General features: G+C 42.8%; 1 protein-coding gene across 1 annotated transcript in view; it reads left to right on the top strand.

Annotated features, from left to right (window-relative positions):
* LOC139544098 (complement C3-like) overlaps nt 1-17,842 on the top strand; it is a 51,431-nt gene that overhangs the window by 9,766 nt on the left and 23,823 nt on the right. The window contains exons 7-22 of the mRNA XM_071350864.1: nt 1,354-1,441; nt 1,604-1,706; nt 1,872-1,992; nt 2,093-2,208; nt 2,402-2,554; nt 2,645-2,854; nt 4,092-4,286; nt 4,522-4,677; nt 9,221-9,350; nt 14,251-14,319; nt 14,704-14,898; nt 15,081-15,192; nt 15,305-15,387; nt 15,476-15,615; nt 15,824-16,036; nt 17,649-17,706. Coding sequence (XP_071206965.1) covers nt 1,354-1,441; nt 1,604-1,706; nt 1,872-1,992; nt 2,093-2,208; nt 2,402-2,554; nt 2,645-2,854; nt 4,092-4,286; nt 4,522-4,677; nt 9,221-9,350; nt 14,251-14,319; nt 14,704-14,898; nt 15,081-15,192; nt 15,305-15,387; nt 15,476-15,615; nt 15,824-16,036; nt 17,649-17,706 — 2,142 coding nt within the window. The remainder of the gene's footprint in view (nt 1-1,353; nt 1,442-1,603; nt 1,707-1,871; nt 1,993-2,092; nt 2,209-2,401; nt 2,555-2,644; nt 2,855-4,091; nt 4,287-4,521; nt 4,678-9,220; nt 9,351-14,250; nt 14,320-14,703; nt 14,899-15,080; nt 15,193-15,304; nt 15,388-15,475; nt 15,616-15,823; nt 16,037-17,648; nt 17,707-17,842) is intronic.

Below are 17,842 nucleotides of genomic sequence, written 5' to 3' on the forward strand. Positions count from 1 at the left end.
CCCTCCGATTTGACACACTGAACTCTATCTGAGAAGTAGTTGATGAACCAGGCGAGGCAGTCATTTGAGAAACCAAGGCTGTTGAGTCTGCCGTTAAGAATACGGTGATTGACAGAGTCGAAAAGCCTTGGCCAGGTCGATGAAGACGGCTGCACAGTACTGTCTTTTATCGATGGTGGTTATGATATCGTTTAGGACCTTGAGTGTGGCTGAGGTGCACCCGTGACCAGCTCGGAAACCGGATTGCATATAAATTATCAGTGATTTGTTTGTTAACTTGGCTTTCGAAGACTTTAGAAAGGCAGGGCAGGATGGATATTGGTCTGTAACAGTTTGGGTCTAGAGTGTCACCCCCTTTGAAGAGGGGGATGACTACGGAAGCTTTCCAATCTTTAGAAATCTCGGCCGATACAAAAGAGAGGTACAGACTAAAAATATATTCATCAGTCCCTAATCTATGGATTTCACATGACTGGGAATGCAGATATGCATCTGTTGGTCACAGATACCTTAAAAAAAAGGTAGGGGTGTGGATTAGAAAACCGATGGTGAGTATGCAGGCCATGGAAGAACTGGCACATTTTCAGCTTCCAGGAATTGTGTAAAGACACTTGAGACATGGGGCCATGCATTATCATGCTGAAACATGAGTTGATGGTGGCGGATGAATGGCACAACAATGGGCCTCAGGATCTCGTCACGGTATCTCTGTGCGTTCAAAATGCAATCGCTAAGATGCAATTGCATTCGTTGTCCGTAGCTTATGTCTACCCATACCATAACGCCACTGCACTTTGGGTTGGGCAATTTGTTCACAACGTTGACATCAGCATACCGCTCGCCCACATGACGCCATACACGCTGTCTGCCATCTACCCAGTACAGTTGAATCGAGCATTTGCCCACTGAAGTCGGTTACGACGCCGAACTGCAATCAGGTTAGTACCCTGGTGAGAATTAGAACGCAGATGATTTTCCCTGAGACGGTTTCTGACAGTTTGTGCAGAAATTCTTCAGCAAACCCCCAGTTTCATCTCTCATTCCTACAGTGCAACGCTCCCTCAAAGCATTGTGTTCTGTGACAAAACTGCACATTTTAGAGTTACCTTTTATTGTCCCCAAAACAAGCTTCTTGATGTGCCACACCTGTCAGGTGGATGCATTGTCTTGGCAAAGGAGAAAAATGCTCACTAACAGGGATGTAAACACATTTTTGCACCACATTTTTGAGAAGTACACTTTGTGTGTTAACAAAATGTTGAGGATCTTTGATTTCAGCTCATGAAACATGAGACCAACACTTTACATGTTGCATTTATGTTTTAGTTCAGGATATTAATTCTTCCTATCTAGTTCTACCCAGCTTTGAAGTCAAATTGACAGTGAGCAAGTCCTTCTTCTACGTTGATGATGATGAGCTATCGGTCAACATTGATGCCAGGTTGGAGCCATTGTAGAATGTCAAAATATATTTATTGTTGTTATTTCCATGGTAACTAGTAACTAGAACTGCTACTAAAAAAAATATCTCATTTACAGTACTCCTCTATACCCTCCCCCCTAATTCTCTGTGGTGGTATTGCTGTATGGTTTGGTTTTGAAGGTACCTGTTTGGGAAGCCTGTGACAGGATCGGGTTTTGTGGTGTTCGGGGTGATCCAAGAAGATGGCAGGACGAGTTTTCCCAGCTCTCTCCAGAGAGTGGAGGTTTGTGCATGTAATATGGGCGGGAGTTTATTTGGATAATTCGGTACACATATAGGTATTCACAAACATTCACCATGGGTAGTCTATGTTTGATGAGCTCTCTAGCTATAATATCACAAGAAGTCTGACAGACAGGCATCTTTGCTTTGTTTCTTACGAATGCAGCTTATTGAAGGAGTGGGCAAAGCGGTTCTGAAGATACAGCACATTAAAGAAACTTTCCCAGACATCAATAACCTTTTGCAGAAATCCCTCTACATATCAGTCAATGTGTTAACAGACACAGGTAAGTAGAGTGTCTGTGGTACGTGCATACCTTTGCATCTTATGAAGTGTGCGTTTGTGTTCAGTCTCAAAACAGGGAAGTTGTTGGTTTTATCCCTCAGGGAGTGAGATGGTGAAAGCAGAGAAAAAGGGAATCTTCATTGTCAAGTCACCGTATAGCATTCACTTCAAGAAGACCCCACTGTACTTCAAACCAGGAATGCCTTATGACATCTCGGTACATTTAAGAACATCCAATCACTGTGTTCTACATGAACTCAATTACTATGCTATTCCAAAGTGTTGCCTAGTTATTTTAACCATGGAAACCAACCAAGTAACTGTGGTCAAGGGGTAGGATGGTATATTGGGCTTGCACTGTCTTCCCCACCTATTGGTCTAATTGTACCACTTTCAATTTGTACCATTAGGTGTATGTGACCAATCCAGATGATTCTCCAGCCAAAGGTATCGATGTGGAGGCTTTACACAACGACAAAACAGAGCAGGGGAGGACACATGACAATGGTATTGCCAAAATGACAATTAACACGGATGTGGGCACTGCTGAGCTGACCATCATGGCAAGTTCAAAACCCAAACTTGTTTTTTAATTGTGTCAAGAAGTGTTGACACCTTGTAGTCATTAATTTTGTTGCTCTATTTCGACACAGGTGAAGACCAACGTCAATGTACTTGGAGATGACAGGCAGGGCACACAGACGATGACTGCCAAGCCCTATAAATCAAAAGACAACTCACAGAACTACATTCACATAAACATCCATTCTGCAGAGGTCAAAATCGAAGATCGACTCAAAATAGACATAAGCCTCGGCAGCAGTCCTGCGGCCCAACATGACAAACATGAGATAACCTACCTGGTGTGTACCAGTCAACTTTAATCACTTAGACTTGTGCATTTGACCAAGCTGTGATGCATTGGTTGGCAACATTACAGGGTAAAAATGCTGCATGGTGTGTATCGTGTGGTATGTAAAAAAAGAAAAATAGATATATACACTACCGTTCAAATGTTTGGGGTCACTTAGAAATGTCCTTGTTTTTGAAAGAAAATCACATTTTTGGTCCATTAAAATAACATCAAATTGATCAGAAATACAGTGTAGACATTGTTAATGTTGTAAATTACTTTTGTAGCTGGAAATGCCTGATTTTATTGGAATATCTACATAGGCATACAGAGGCCCATTATCAGCAACCATCACTCCTGTGTTCCATTGGCACATTGTATTAACTAATCCAAGTTAATCATTTCAAAAGGCTAATTGATCACTAGAAAACCCTTTTGCAATTATGTTAGCACAGCTGAAAACTGTTGATCTGAATAAAGAAGCAAAAAATGTGGCCTTCTTTAGACTAGTTGAGCATCTGGAGCATCAGCATTTGTGGGTTCGATAACAGGCTTAAAATGGCCAGAAACAAAGACCTTTCTTCTGAAACTCGTCAGTCTATTCTTGTTCTGAGAAATGAAGGCTATTCCATGCGAGAAACTGCCAAGAAACTGAAGATCTCGTGCAACGCTGTGTACAATTCCCTTCACAGAACAGCGCAAACTGACTCTAACCAGAATAGAAAGAGGAGTGGGAGGCCCCGGTGCACAACTGAGCAAGAGGACAAGTACATTAGAGTGTCTAGTTTGAGAAACAGACGCCTCACAAGTCCTCAACTGGCAGCTTCAATAAATAGCACCTGCAAAACACCAGTCTCAACGTCAACAGTGAAGAGGCAACTCCGGGACGCTGGCCTTCTAGGCAGAGTTCCTCTATCCAGTGTCTGTGTTATTTTTATTGGCCAGTCTGAGATTTGGCTTTTTCTTTGCAACTCTGCCAAGAAGGCCAACACCCTAGAGTCGCCTCTTCACTGTTGACATTGAGACTGCTGTTTTGCGGGTACTATTTATTGAAGCTGCCAGTTGAGGACTAGACACTCTAATGTACTTGCCCTCTTGCTCAGTTGTGCATCGAGGCCTCCCACTCTGTTCTTTACTTAAACCAGGAACTCTCTGACTCCACCCATCACTGGCTGGCACTCTTTTCTAGTTAGTGCCAGTTTGTCCTCCCCATAGAGATGAATACTGACAAGTCTTTGTGTTCACAGATCTTGAGCAAAGGACATCTCATTTCCTCCAAAAGGTTAGAGTGGAGGAAGGGACAAGGACTGGTGACACATTCTCTGACGGTGAACAAGGATATGATCCCCTCCTTCCGGATTGTGGCATATTACCACGTGGGCCAGAAAGAGGTTGTGTCTGACTCTGTGTGGGTCGACGTCAAGGATACGTGCATGGGATCGGTAAGACTGTTGCCTCACTGTACAGAACCCATCGTCTAGTGGTTACACTCGGCTCTAGTCACATCTACCACTCTCCACCGGAAATCGGGGTTCAATCCCTGTGTCCAACCTTTCTACTGTTATACCCATTTGCCCATCTCCCCCTCTTAAAACTGTTGCCTTGCTGTGTTAGTATTTCTATGTGAGGTATTGCATTCAAGACTTCTCAAACATTACCTCCGTCTGTGTCCCACAGCTAAAAGTGGAGGCTGTCAGTCCCAGTGGCGGTCATGCACCTGGGGAAGAAGTCACCCTGTCTGTCATTGGTGATTCAGAGGCCAGGGTGGGACTTGTGGCCGTGGATAATGGGGTCTACATCTTGAATGACAAAAACCGACTTACTCAGACGAAGGTGAAGAACTGCAGACTGAACTTACCCTACTTCTGCCACCTAATTAATAAGACTCTGAGTCTTCTCATCTAAATTGTCCATAGTTGTTTATTTATTGATGTTAGTCCATACCTACAGTGGGGTCCGGAAATGATTGACATGCTTGAAAAAGATGCGCAATAACGACTGTATAAAAGAAATACTGAGTTCTATTGCATGTCCCAAAAAATTGGGAAATTATATTATTTTATACTAATACAATTGCTCAGAGAAAGAGATTTTGTTTAACAACTACAAAAAATAAGGTAGGGTTAAAAAATATTGACACCCCTAAATATTCTTATAAATAAGGTCATTAAAAGTTTAGTATTTGGTCCCATATACCTAGCACGCAATGACTACATCAAGCTTGTGACTCTACACACTTGTTGGATGCATTTGCAGTTCTTTTTGGTTGTGTTTCAGAATATTTTGTGCCCAATAGAAATGAATGGTAAATAGTGTATTGTGTCCTTTTAGAATAAAATGTGTTTTTAAACACGTCTACATTAATGTGGATGCCACCATGATTATGGACAGTCCTGAATGAATCGTGAATAATGATGATGAGATGGTCCAAGATGATACTCCTCAAGACATGCTGACCTCCCCTGTTATTGGAACTGCAAATGCAAGCTTGATGTAGTCATTGTGTACTAGCAATATGCGACCAAATGCAAAAAAATTTGACAAAACTTTATTTATAAGAATCTTTTAGGGGTGTCAGTAATTTTGACACCTACCCTTTTTTAGAATAAATAAATTACTTGTTAAACAATATCTCTTTCTCAGAGAAATGTATTAGAATAAAATAATAGAATTTCCCAATTTTGGAGTGTACAATAGTTGATTTATTATTTTATACAGTCATTGTTGCTAATCTTTATCAATGGTGTCAATAATTTCAGACCCCACGGAACGTATTTCATGTGGCTATAAAAAAAGTGACGTGGTTTAAAAAAAAGCCATGTGGGTACAGTGCATTCGGAAGGTATTCAGACCCCTTGACTTTTTCCACATTTTGCTATGTTACAGCCTTATTCTAAAATGGGTTAAATAGTTTTTTCCCCTCATCAATCTAAACACAATACCCCACAATGACAAAGCAAAAACACATTTTTAGAATTTTTTGCATATTTATATATAAAAATATTAAATATCACATTTACATAAGTATTCAGACCCTTTACTCAGTACTTTGTTGAAGCACCTTTGGCAGCGATTACAGGCTTGAGTCTTGTTGGGTATGTCACTATAAGCTTGGCACACCTGTATTTGGGGAGTTTATCCCATTCCTCTCTGCAGATCCTCTAAAGCTCTGTAAGGTTGGATGGGGAGAGTCGCTGCACAGCTATTTTCAGGTCTCTCCAGAGATTTTAGATCGGTTTCAAGTCCGGCCTCTGGCTGGGCCACTCAAGGACATTCAGAGACTTGTCCCGAAGCCACTCCTGCGTTGTCTTGCCTGTGTGCTTAGGGTCATTGTCCTGCTGGAAGGTGAACCTTCGCCCCAGTCTGAGGTCCTGAGCGCACTGGAGCAGGTTTTCATCAAGGGTCTCTTTGTAGTTTGCTCCGTTAATCTTTCCCTTGATCCTGACTAGTCTCCCAGTCCCTGCCGCTGAAAAACATCCCCACAGCATGATGCTGCCACCACCATGCTTCACCGTAGGGATGGTGCCAGCTTTCCTCCAGACGTGATGCTTGGCATTCAGGCCAAAGGGTTCAATCTTGGTTTCATCAGACCAGAGACTCTTGTTTCTCATGGTATGAGAGTCCTTTAGGTGACTTTTAGTAAACTCCAAGTGGGCTGTCATGTGCCTTTTACTGAGGAGTGGCTTCCGTCTGTCCACTCTACCATAAAGGTCTGCTTGGTGGAATGCTGCAGAGATGGTTGTCCTTCTGGAAGGTTCTCCCATCTCCACAGAGAAATTCTGGAGCACTGTCAATGACCATTGGGTTCTTGGTCATCTCCCGGACAAAGGCCCTTCTCCCCCGATTGCTCTCCCCCGATTGCTCAGAAGAGTCTTGGTGGTTCTAAACTTCTTCCATTTAAGAATGATGGAAGCCACTGTGTTCTTGGGGACCTTCAATGCTGCAGACATTTTTGGTACCCTTCCCCAGATCTGGCCTCGACCCAATCCTGTCTCGAAGCTCTACGGACAATTCCTTCAAACTCATGGCTTGGTATTTGCTCTGACATGCACTGTCAACTATGGAATATTATGTAGATAGGTGTGTGTCTTTCCAAATCATGTTCAATCAATTACATTTACCACAGGTGGACATCTCAACATCTCAAGGATGAGCAATGGTAACAGGATTCACCTGAGCTCAATTTCGAGTCTCATAGCAAAGGGTCTGAATAGTTACAGAAGTTTACATACACTTAGGTTGGAGTCATTGAAACTCGTTTTTCAACCACTCCACAAATGTCTTGTTAACAAACTATAGTTTTGGCAAGTCGGTTAGGACATCTACTTTGTGCATGACACAAGTAATTTTTCCAACATTTGTTTACAGATAGATTATTTCACTTACAGTATAATTCACTGTATCACAATTCCATTGTGTCAGAAGTTTACATACACTAAGTTGACTGTGCCTTCAAACAGCTTGGAAAATTCCAGAAAATGATGTCATGGCTTTAGAAGCTTCTGATAGTCTAATTCACATCATTTGATGGTGTACCTGTGGTGTACCTGTGGATGTATTTCAAGGCCTGCCTTCAAACTCAGTGCAAATCAATCCAAGAACAACAGCAAAGGACCTTGTGAAGATGCTGGAGGAAACAGGTACAAAAGTATCTATATCCACAGTAAAACGAGTCCTATATCGACAACCTGAAAGAACGATCAGCAAGGAAGAAGCCACTGCTCCAAAACTGCCATAAAAAAGCCAGACTATGGTTTTGGAGAAATGTCCTCTGGTCTGATGAAACAGAAATAGAACTGTTTGGCCATAATGACCATCGTTATGTTTGGAGGAATAAGGGGGAGGCTTGCAAGCCAAAGAATACCATCCCAACCGTGAAGCACGGAGGTGGCAGCATCATGTTGTGGGGGTGCTTTGCTGCGGGAGGGACTGGTGCACTTCACAAAATAGATCTCACCATGAGGGAGGAAAATTGTGGCTATATTGAAGCAACATCTCAAGACATCAGTCAGGAAGTTAAAGCTTGGTCGCAAATGGGTCTTCCAAATGGACAATGACCCCAAGCATACTTCCAAAGTTGTGGCAAAATGGCTTAAGAACAACAAAGTCAAGGTATTGGAGTGGCCATCACAAAGCCCTGACCTCAATCCCATGGAAATTTGTGGGCAGAACTGAAAAAGTGTGTGCGAGCAAGGAGGCCTACAAACCTGACTCAGTTACAGCCGCTATGTAAGGAGGAATGTGCCAAAATTCACCAAACTTATTGTGGGAAGCTTGTGGAAGTCTACCTGAAACATTTGACCCAAGTTAAACAATTTCAAGGCAATGCTACCAAATGCGAATTGAGTGTATGTAATCTTCTGAACCACTGGGAATGTGATGAAAGAAATAAAAGCTGAAAGAAATCATTCTCTCTACTATTATTCTGACATTTCACATTCTTAAAATAAAGTGGTGATCCTAATTTTTACTAGGATTAAATGTCAGGAATTGTGAAAAACTGAGTTTAAATGTATTTGGCTAAGGTGTATGTAAACTTCCGACTTCAACTGTATGTAAATAAGTTATTTTATTTTTATACATTTGCAAAAAAAATATAATAATTCACTTTTCCATCATGTTGTGAGTAGATTGATGAGGATTTAGAAAAATAATCCTATTTAGGATTAAAACGTAACAAAATGTAACGTAATAAAATGTGGGAAAAAGGAATGGGCCAGAATACTTTCCGAATGCACAAAATTCTGCTCAAATGAATTTACGAGGGAATTCAACTAGGAGAATCTTCAAATAAAAACAAATTGCTAAATGGGTTTTTGATAGATGCAACATTTCCATTTGTACTATGTCCTCTTAAACTGAAATACATTTGGACCAAACAGAAGATTGCGCCATACTTGCCCACCAACACTTGGGAATGTTTTCAGACTTAGCTGATTTGTGTGTATGTGTGTTTTTGGTTTTACTATCCTTGTGCGGACCATAAGCAGACCAGAAGTCCTCACAAGGATAGTAACATAGGAACGTTTGGACAAGTGTGGACATTTCGCCGGTCCCCAAAAGGGAAATGGCTATTTTAGGATTAGGGGTAAGGGTTAGAATTAGGGTTAGAGGTTTAGGTTTAAGTGTACGGTTGGGTTCGGGAAAATAGGATTTTGAATGCAAATCAATTGTTTTGTCCCCACAAGAATAGGTAAATGTGTGTGTGTGTGTGTGTGTGTGTGTGTGTGTGTGTGTGTGTGTGTGTGTGTGTGTGTGTGTGTGTGTGTGTGTGTGTGTGTGTGTGTGTGTGTGTGTGTGTGTGTGTGTGTGTGTGTGTGTGTGTGTGTGTGTGTGTGTGTACATGACATTGGTATGTGCATGAATCCATCCTTAGATCTGGGACATAATAGAGAAACATGACACAGGCTGCACTGCAGGGAGTGGAATGGACAGTATGGGCGTTTTCTACGACGCTGGGCTGGTGTTTGCATCCAACAGTGCAGGGGACACCCCTCAGAGGACAGGTATGTGAAGCCCAAGTATAAGCCCTCTATATAAAAGCTGAAATACACATTCAGGCCTGCCTAGTCTTGCGTGGCCAGCCTTCCAAAGTCCTGTCTCGTTCACTTGACTATCGGAAGTCAGGCGAACTTCACATTTGGATTTTTAGTTTGAATGGGAACGGTCGGAGTCAATTGCATTCAGCGCTCGGATTCGATTGCCTTAGTAAAGGCAATTTTTCGTATTTTTTCTTGTTTTGTCCGTGTCTCTGTTTTAGTAGCCTATTTGTTTTAGTAGCATTTGTTTTGTATCTTATGCACGCTAGCTTGCTGCAAGTCAGAGGTATTTCTTTTTTTTAAACTCAATGTCTCTTTGGAACTGCACCCATTCAAAATGCTTTATTGGTTTGATAGAGGCAATGTGTCACTACCCACTGGGCACAAACTGGTTGAATCAACGTTGTTTCAACATAATTTGTCAACATATTGTGACATTGAAACTATGTGGAAAATAAATTGGATTTGAAAAAAGTCATAAACTTTTGGAAAAAGGGAAGGGAACTGTTGTTTTGAGGGTGAAATTTCAACCACAGGATTATGTCATCATGGTAACCAAATTTAATCATAGACAAACCTTTGTTCCTTTAAAACAATGTCAGATCTTCAACGTTATATCCAGTATCAGAAAAAAACTATAGGCTGGGCAGGACCTCCAACTGGAGACTTGATCTATCAACAGCTGCTTTTTGGTCTCCCATCTAGGCTTTTAACCAAGCACTGCTTAGCTTAAAAACTACTTAAAAACTAAAGAGATTCACTGTTGCTATCCATATCAGGTATGAAGGTGAGACCCAGATGCAGACCACGTCAAATAAACAATAGTTTAATATTCCAACAGGGGCAGGCAATAGACAGGTCAAGGCAGGCAGGGGGCAGTAAACCAGAGGTGAGTTAACGGTACCGGGCGGCAGGCAGGCTCAGGATAAGGCAGAGGTCGGTAATCCAGAGGGGGTCAAATGTACAGGTCGGCAGGCAGGCTCTGGGTCAGGCAGAGTGGTCAGGGCTCGGAATCAGGACAGGCAAGGGTCAAAACTAGGAGGGCGAGAAAAGCGAGACTGGAAAAAGCAGGAGTTGAGACACAAAACGCTGGTTGACTTGAACAAACAAGACGAACTGGCAACAGACAAACAGAGAACACAGGTATAAATACACCGGGGATATATTGGGGAAGATGGGCAACACCTGGAGGGGGATGGAGACAATAACCCTCCTAGTCAACCAGGCACTGGAATCCCCTGCCCCGAGGTCGAACCTTCAGGAGACGCCTCACCATGTAAGCCGGTTGGCCATCGATAAGACTGGGCCTGGAAATGGGAGACAAAGGGCTGTAAGACATGGGTTTGTCTCTGGACACATAAAGGTGGAATGTATATATGAAGGTTACGGGGCAACAGAAGATGAACAGCAGAGGGGCTAATGATCTTGGAGATGGGGAACGGGACGATATTCCGGGGGGAGAGTTTGCGGAATTCCACCCGGAGGGGCAGATCCTGGGTGGATAGCCATACCTTCTACACGAGACGATACCGGGGAGCCGGGATCCGATGGCGATCCGCTTGTCATCGATACCTGGAGGTGGTCTTGAGGAAGGCCGACCGAGCTCTCCTCCAGGGACAATGACAGCAGCGGAAAAACATCTGGGCAGAAGGTATGTCGACCTCCTCTTCCTGCTCAGGGAAGAGCAGGGGCTGATACCGCAGGGAACAATAAAACTGTGATAGGCCCGTGGAAGAGCAGGGAAGGGTGTTGTGGACATATTCCACCCACACCAGCTGCTGGCACCAGGTGGTGAGTTTGGCGGAGACCAGGCAGTGCAAGGTGGTCTCGAGGTCCTGGTTGGCTCGCTCCGACTGGCCGTTAGACTGGGGATGGAAGCCGGAGGACATTTCATCAAAAAGTATGATATTTGTCCCCATGTGCAGTTGCAAACCGTAGTCTGGTATTTTTATGGCGGTTTTGGAGCAGTGGCTTCTTCCTTGCTGAGCGGCCTTTCAGGTTATGTCGATATAGGACTTTACTGTGGATATAGAAACGTTGTACCTGTTTCCTCCAGCATCTTCACACGGTCCTTTGCTGTTGTTCTGGGATTGATTTGCACTTTTCGCACCAAAGTACGTTCATCTCTAGGAGACAGAACGCGTCTTCTTCCTGAGCGGTATGACGGCTGCGTGGTCCCATGGTGTTTACACTTGCGTACTATTGTTTGTACAGATGAACGTGGTACCTTCAGGCGTTTGGAAATTGCTCCCAAGGATGAACCAGACGTGTGGTTCACCTCCTTCTGAGGTCTTGACTGATTTCTTTTGATTTTCCCATGATGTCAAGCAAAGAGGCACTGAGTTTGAAGGTAGGCCTTGAAAGACATCCACAGGTACACTTCCAATTGACTCAAATGATGTCAATTAGCCTATCAGAAGCTTCTAAAGCCATTACATCATTTTCTGGAATTTTCCAAGCTGTTTGAAGGCACAGTCAACTTAGTGTATGTAAACTTCCGACCCACTGGAATTGTGATACAGTGAATTATAAGTGAAATAATCTGTCTGTAAACAATTGTTGGAAAATGTACTTGTGTCATGCACAAAGTAGATGTCCTAACCGACCTGCCAAAACTGTAGTTTGTTAACAAGACATTTGTGGAGTGGTTGAAAAACTAGTTTTAAGCGTATGTAAACTTTTGACTTCAACTGTATATACTGTGCCACATTTGACAGTGCATGTCAGAGCAAAAACCAAGCCATGAGATCGAAGGAGCTCTGAGACAGGATTGTGTCGAGGAACAGATCTGGGGAAGGGTGCCAAAACATTTCTTCAGCATTGAAAGTACCCAAGAATAAAATGGCCTCCATCGTCCTTGGAAGAAGTTTGGAACCACAAAGACTCTTCCTAAAGCTGGTCAGGGAGGTGACCAAGAACCCTATGGTCACTCTGACAGAGCTCTAGAGTTCCTCTGTGGAGATGGGAGAACCTTCCAGAAGGACAACCAACTCTGCAGCACTCCACCAATCAGGCCTTTATGGTAGAGTGGCCAGACAGAAGCCACTCCTCAGTAAAAGGCACTTGACAGCTTGCTTAGAGTTTGCTAAAAGGCACCTAAAGGACTCTCAGACTATGAGAAACAAGATTCTCTGGTCTGATGAAACCAAGATTGAACTCTTTGGCCTGAATTCCAAGCGTCACGTCTGGAGGAAACCTGGCACTACGGAGAAGCATGGTGGTGGCAGCATCATGCTGTGGGGATGTTTTCACCAGGAGGGGCTGGGAGACTAGTCAGGCTCAAGGGAAAGATGAACTGAGTAAAGTACAGAGAGATCCTTGATTAAAACCTGCTCCAGAGTGCCCAGGACCTCAGACTGGGGTGAAGATTCACCTTCCAACAGGACAACGACCCTAAGTTCACAGCCAAGACAACACAGGAGTGGCTTCGGGACAAGTCTTTGAATGTCCTTGAGTGGCCCAGCCAGAGCTCGGACTTGAACCGGATCGAACATCTCTGGAGAGACCTGAAAATAGCTGTGCTTCGACGTTCCTCATCCAACCTGGCAGAGCTTGAGAGGATCTGTAGAGAAGAATGAGAGAACCTCCCCAAATACACGATAGCATGTATAGGTCGGCAGGTAGCCTGGTGGTTAGAGCGTTGGGCTAGTAACCGAAAGGTTGCTAGATTGAATCCCCGAGCTAACAAGGTAAAAATCGATCGTTCTGCCCCTGAACAAAGCAGTTAGCCCACTGTTCCTAGGCCGTCATTGTAAATAAGAATTTGTTCTTAACTGACTTGCCAAGTTAAATAAAGGTTAAATAGGTCTTTGGAGGTCTTCACATTGCTGTAATAATCTGTGCAGAATCTCAAACGGCATTAATCACTTGGACCATGTTCTTTTAGTGTAATCTCAACTACAATACAAGTGATTTGGTTCTGCTATTAGATGAAGCACAGTGATGACGCATTATTCCTTTGTATAAATAAACAAAATATCTGACTTTGTATTCCCATTTGAACTTTGCATTTGGGTGACATTTGGGTGACAACTAAACCAAAAATCTGTTTTTCCATTAGAATATGGTTATGCTTTTAGATGGTTGAAAGCATAATGATAACACATTAGAAATTCAATAACTGTCGGCTGTTTTTTGAGTGGGTGAATATAGGTTGTAATTTCATTGATCAATGCTAGCAATTTACTTCGAACTGCACACAGAGACATACAAATGGTATCCTTGAGTTAATCTGAAAATTGACAATCTTGCAATCTCTTTAACCTGATCTGAATGTGTGCAAAATATGTGTTGGCCGAATATTGGATGTTGTGTGTCTCCCAAAACCATTGGCAGTCAGCTTACTTCTACTTCTGACCTCATAAGGGTTGATACCTTGGTTGGCCACGCAGATATCATTTCTAGACACTTTGTAAAAGTCTTACAACGTAGCAAAAAGATGCCAATGACTACTAAGCGTTTGTTTTCGGACACACAGAACACCTGCTCAGTCATTCGTACATTGATACATCACACTCTTTCTCCTCATTGTGGCCTCCTTTCACTCTCATGTTTTTGTTTAGCCTGGCTTTGTTTTGACTACTGTTTTTTTTCTACAATTGTAAAGTGACTTTGGTTCTTTGCAAAGCGCTATATAATTATATAATATATAATATTAATACTTAAGTTATAAAATACACTATTGGCAATATCACATTTTAGCCAGTTATCAGCTGGTGTATCATATTTTACTTCACCATAGTATCTTCATTCTCACTGTGGAATTTGGTTGATGTAGGCCTAAAACATTTGTCCTTAATATTGCCTTGTCAAATCTCCCAGGCAGGTTTTGTGCATTGAAATCCGTCTTCTTCTTTGTGTGCTTTAGTCTCCAGCTGCCCTGTCAACTCAAGGAGACGACGAGCAGTGACTATAAATGATGTCGTAACCACACTGGGTAGGACAAGAGTTTCTCTGCTTGTGATGCCTGATCTTAAAACTGGATGTTTTTGTTTTAACCATGTACATATGTATTTATTTATTAGTAGAACTTAGTACTTCTTTCTTACCAAACAGACATCTGTTGCAAGGATGTCAAATAGTGTTTTATTGTTTATGTTTTCAACCTCTGGGAATGAGAACCAATTACGAAATAGGAAGACAGCTGTCCAGATTGGCCACTAAACAAACTTCAAATGATGTTCAGGGTTTTTTGTCTTTCATTGAATTATATTCCTTTTAAAATTCCTTTAACTCTCAGCACTTGATTTCCCTAAAGGTTTTGCAGATCACTCTGCGATAATGCAGAATCTCACTGATAATGCACTTCTCTCTGTCCTAGCGAGCCAGTACACAGGCCTGGAGAGACAGTGCTGCATGGACGGTATGAGGAAGAACATTCTAGATTACACGTGCGAGCGGCGTGCCCAATACATCAGCGATGGAACAGAGTGTGTGGAAGCCTTCCTGAAGTGTTGTAGAGAAATGGCCACCAAACGTGAAGAGGCCAAGACTGACCAGCTCATATTAGCCCGCAGTAAGTGAAACAACTGTAGTGGACTGGAATTGTCAATTCTAAAATTGCACACTATGTAAATCCAGTGTGATAAACAAAACCAGAGTGTGAATGTATAAAATATTCTGGTATTCCCTTCTGTGTAAAAGGGAAATACATTAACAGTGATGGGAACTGTCTGAATTTCTGTCACTCTTGGTAAGGTGAAGAAGAGGATTTCGAAAGTTTTAACAACATCATTTCCCGTTCCTTCTTCCCTGAGAGTTGGCTATGGAAGGAGGAGAGTCTGCCGCAGTGTCCTGACAATAAGCAGTGGTAAGAGCAGTATTTATTGAGATTGTTCAATGCACTACAGTAAAATGCATTCTAATGCATATTCCTTTTCCCATGTAATGAAAATCCTACATATTTTCTTTTTACCATTTAGTCCTATGCATAACATAAAAAGGACCTTACCGGATTCCATCACCAGCTGGCAGATCACTGCCATTGGCCTGTCCAAAACACATGGTACTCTCACTTATTTGTACCCTTCTTGCTATATTGGTGGCTACTCTTTCTACATCTTCTATCTTATGGCAACTCTCTTGCTCAATAGGAATCTGTGTGTCTGAACCGCTCAAAATAATTGTTTGGAAGAACTTCTTCCTTGATCTGAAGCTGCCCTACTCTGCCGTACGCAATGAGCAGCTGGAAATCAAAGCCATTCTTCACAACTACAGGAAGGACTCTATAACCGTAAGCTTATTGTCATTTAAAGGCAGGCATGCAACCGTGTTGAGTTGAACCTGCAGATACAGGTAGTATACAGAGTAAACCCAAATATTTCATTCTAAAATCAGTATGACCTCTTCTGTGCCTTATTATTATTATTATACCATTCAGTGTGGTATTTATCTGATTAGATGCACGGTGATGTGACTACCCCTCTCCACCTTAATGGCAGGTCCGTGTAGAACTGAGGGAGACATCAGACGTGTGCAGCTCTGCCAGCAAGAAGGGGAGGTATATTGTTACTGTTATGGTGGACCCCGAGTCCACACGAAGTGTCCCCTTTGTCATCATCCCCATGAAGCTGGGCCTCCATACCATCGAGGTGAAGGCCTCCGTCCGAGATTGGGGTGGTCGGGACGGTGTTAAGAAGGAGCTACGTGTGGTGGTAAGGCAAACCATTGCTTCTGACCTTTCCCAAACTATCCGAGGTGCAGGTTGGCTTTATTTGGTGCCATCCATGTAACCAACTACACTGTAAGAAGAACACTAAATAATTAGTGTTGCTAGAGAAAAGGACTTTCACTTGTCACTGAAATCACTTGACTTTATGATAAGATGGCAGAGTAGAAAGCTCCCAATATCTGACACAATGGGTCTGCCTGTCCAGGCCCTTGTGGATCTTCAGTTACGTGTAGAAGAGGGGGATGTTGGACATACAGGAATGCTCTTGTTTTCTCATCAGTGATTTACTGCTTCCACCAATGTCTCTTTTACCCCTTTTTTGTGATATCCAATTGGTAGTTACAATCTTGTCTCATCGCTGAAACTCCCCAACGGGCTGGGGAGAGGCGAAGGTCGAGTCATGCATCCTCCGAAACATGAACCGCCAAGCCATGCTGCTTCTTAACACACTGCTCGCTTAACCCGAAAGCCAGCCGCACCATTCAACTCATAACTATAAAATTTGATAAAATTTGATTTGATTTGATAAATGTGGTCAGCTTGCAGGCGCCTGACCCGTCACAAGGAGATCCTCCGGCCAAACCCTCCCATAACCTGGACGGCACTGGGCCAATTGTGTGCTGCCCTATGGAGTTCCCAGCTGGCTGTGACACAGCCTGGGATCGAACCCAGACTGTAGAGGCGCCTTAGCACTGCAATGCAGTGGCTTTGACCGCTCCGCCACTCGGGAGGCACACCCCGATGTCTCCTTGTTCAGTTTGTTGTAGGTTGGGGTGGGGTCGGAGGACAATGGCCTGTATAAATTGAAGTCTGACAATTGTCTTTTGTATTCAACAATATAATTGCCAGTATCCATAATCACTGTCGCCCGCCCTGGTCCACTTGATGACAATATTGAGTGTAGAATCTGCCTGTAGTTTGTTCAGGGACAGATTTTAGTTTTTTGTTTTGTTTATTCTGCTCCCACCAGACTTTACCTCGTCTTCCACAAGGTATTCATGGGTTTGAATTTAATCTCTTCAAGACAGGTGGAGTGGGTGTCACTTGTGGTGGGTAAAAACACAATCTGGTAGAGCTGAACATTTTCTGGTCAATAGAAAAGTCAATAACAGGTGTTTTGGAACAAAATATGAATCTTGATTAAGAAGGAAGATTTCAGCTGGTGTGAGGTGCTTTTGGAAGAGGTTGACTTTTGGCTCGTCTGGTGTTGTACTGGTGCCTCAAAACCTGTCAGCAAATACAGTAAGCTCTCCTTTAAAAACATACCTAATGGGACTCCTTGTACTAAGATCCGATGGTCCATGAGACCATTGTCCTAATTTTTGATACGAAAGTAAGGTGGCGGTTCTTGAACCTTGCGGCGGATGTTGAATCTTGAATCTTTGGTAACTGGAAAGCCCAGTTATTTTACTATGATTCCAGACCATTCCCATAAGAAGTAGGCCTATGTGCTGTTAAAGTAAATACTTTATCGCCCCTATTTGGAAAACCTAGGCCACCAGGTGAATTGTTGTAATTCAAGCAAAAAACATATATGCTGAGTTGATTAATAAGTAAATGAGCAAATTACCGTGTTTTCATTCTAACAATGACAGCCCGAAGGGGTGCTGACAAGGCTTGAGGTGAAGAAGGAACTGGATCCCGCCAAACACGGTGAGTGTATGGTAGCATACACAGATGTAGATCATCTATAGTTCCAGTGACAGTATTACCATTCGTTGCACTGATGAGTATCATATACATTTTCCTCTCTTAATATGCAAGTCAAATTGTATGGCTCTACCTGTAG

This window comes from Salvelinus alpinus, chromosome 2 (assembly GCF_045679555.1).
Source record: "Salvelinus alpinus chromosome 2, SLU_Salpinus.1, whole genome shotgun sequence".
Lineage (NCBI taxonomy): Eukaryota > Metazoa > Chordata > Actinopteri > Salmoniformes > Salmonidae > Salvelinus > Salvelinus alpinus.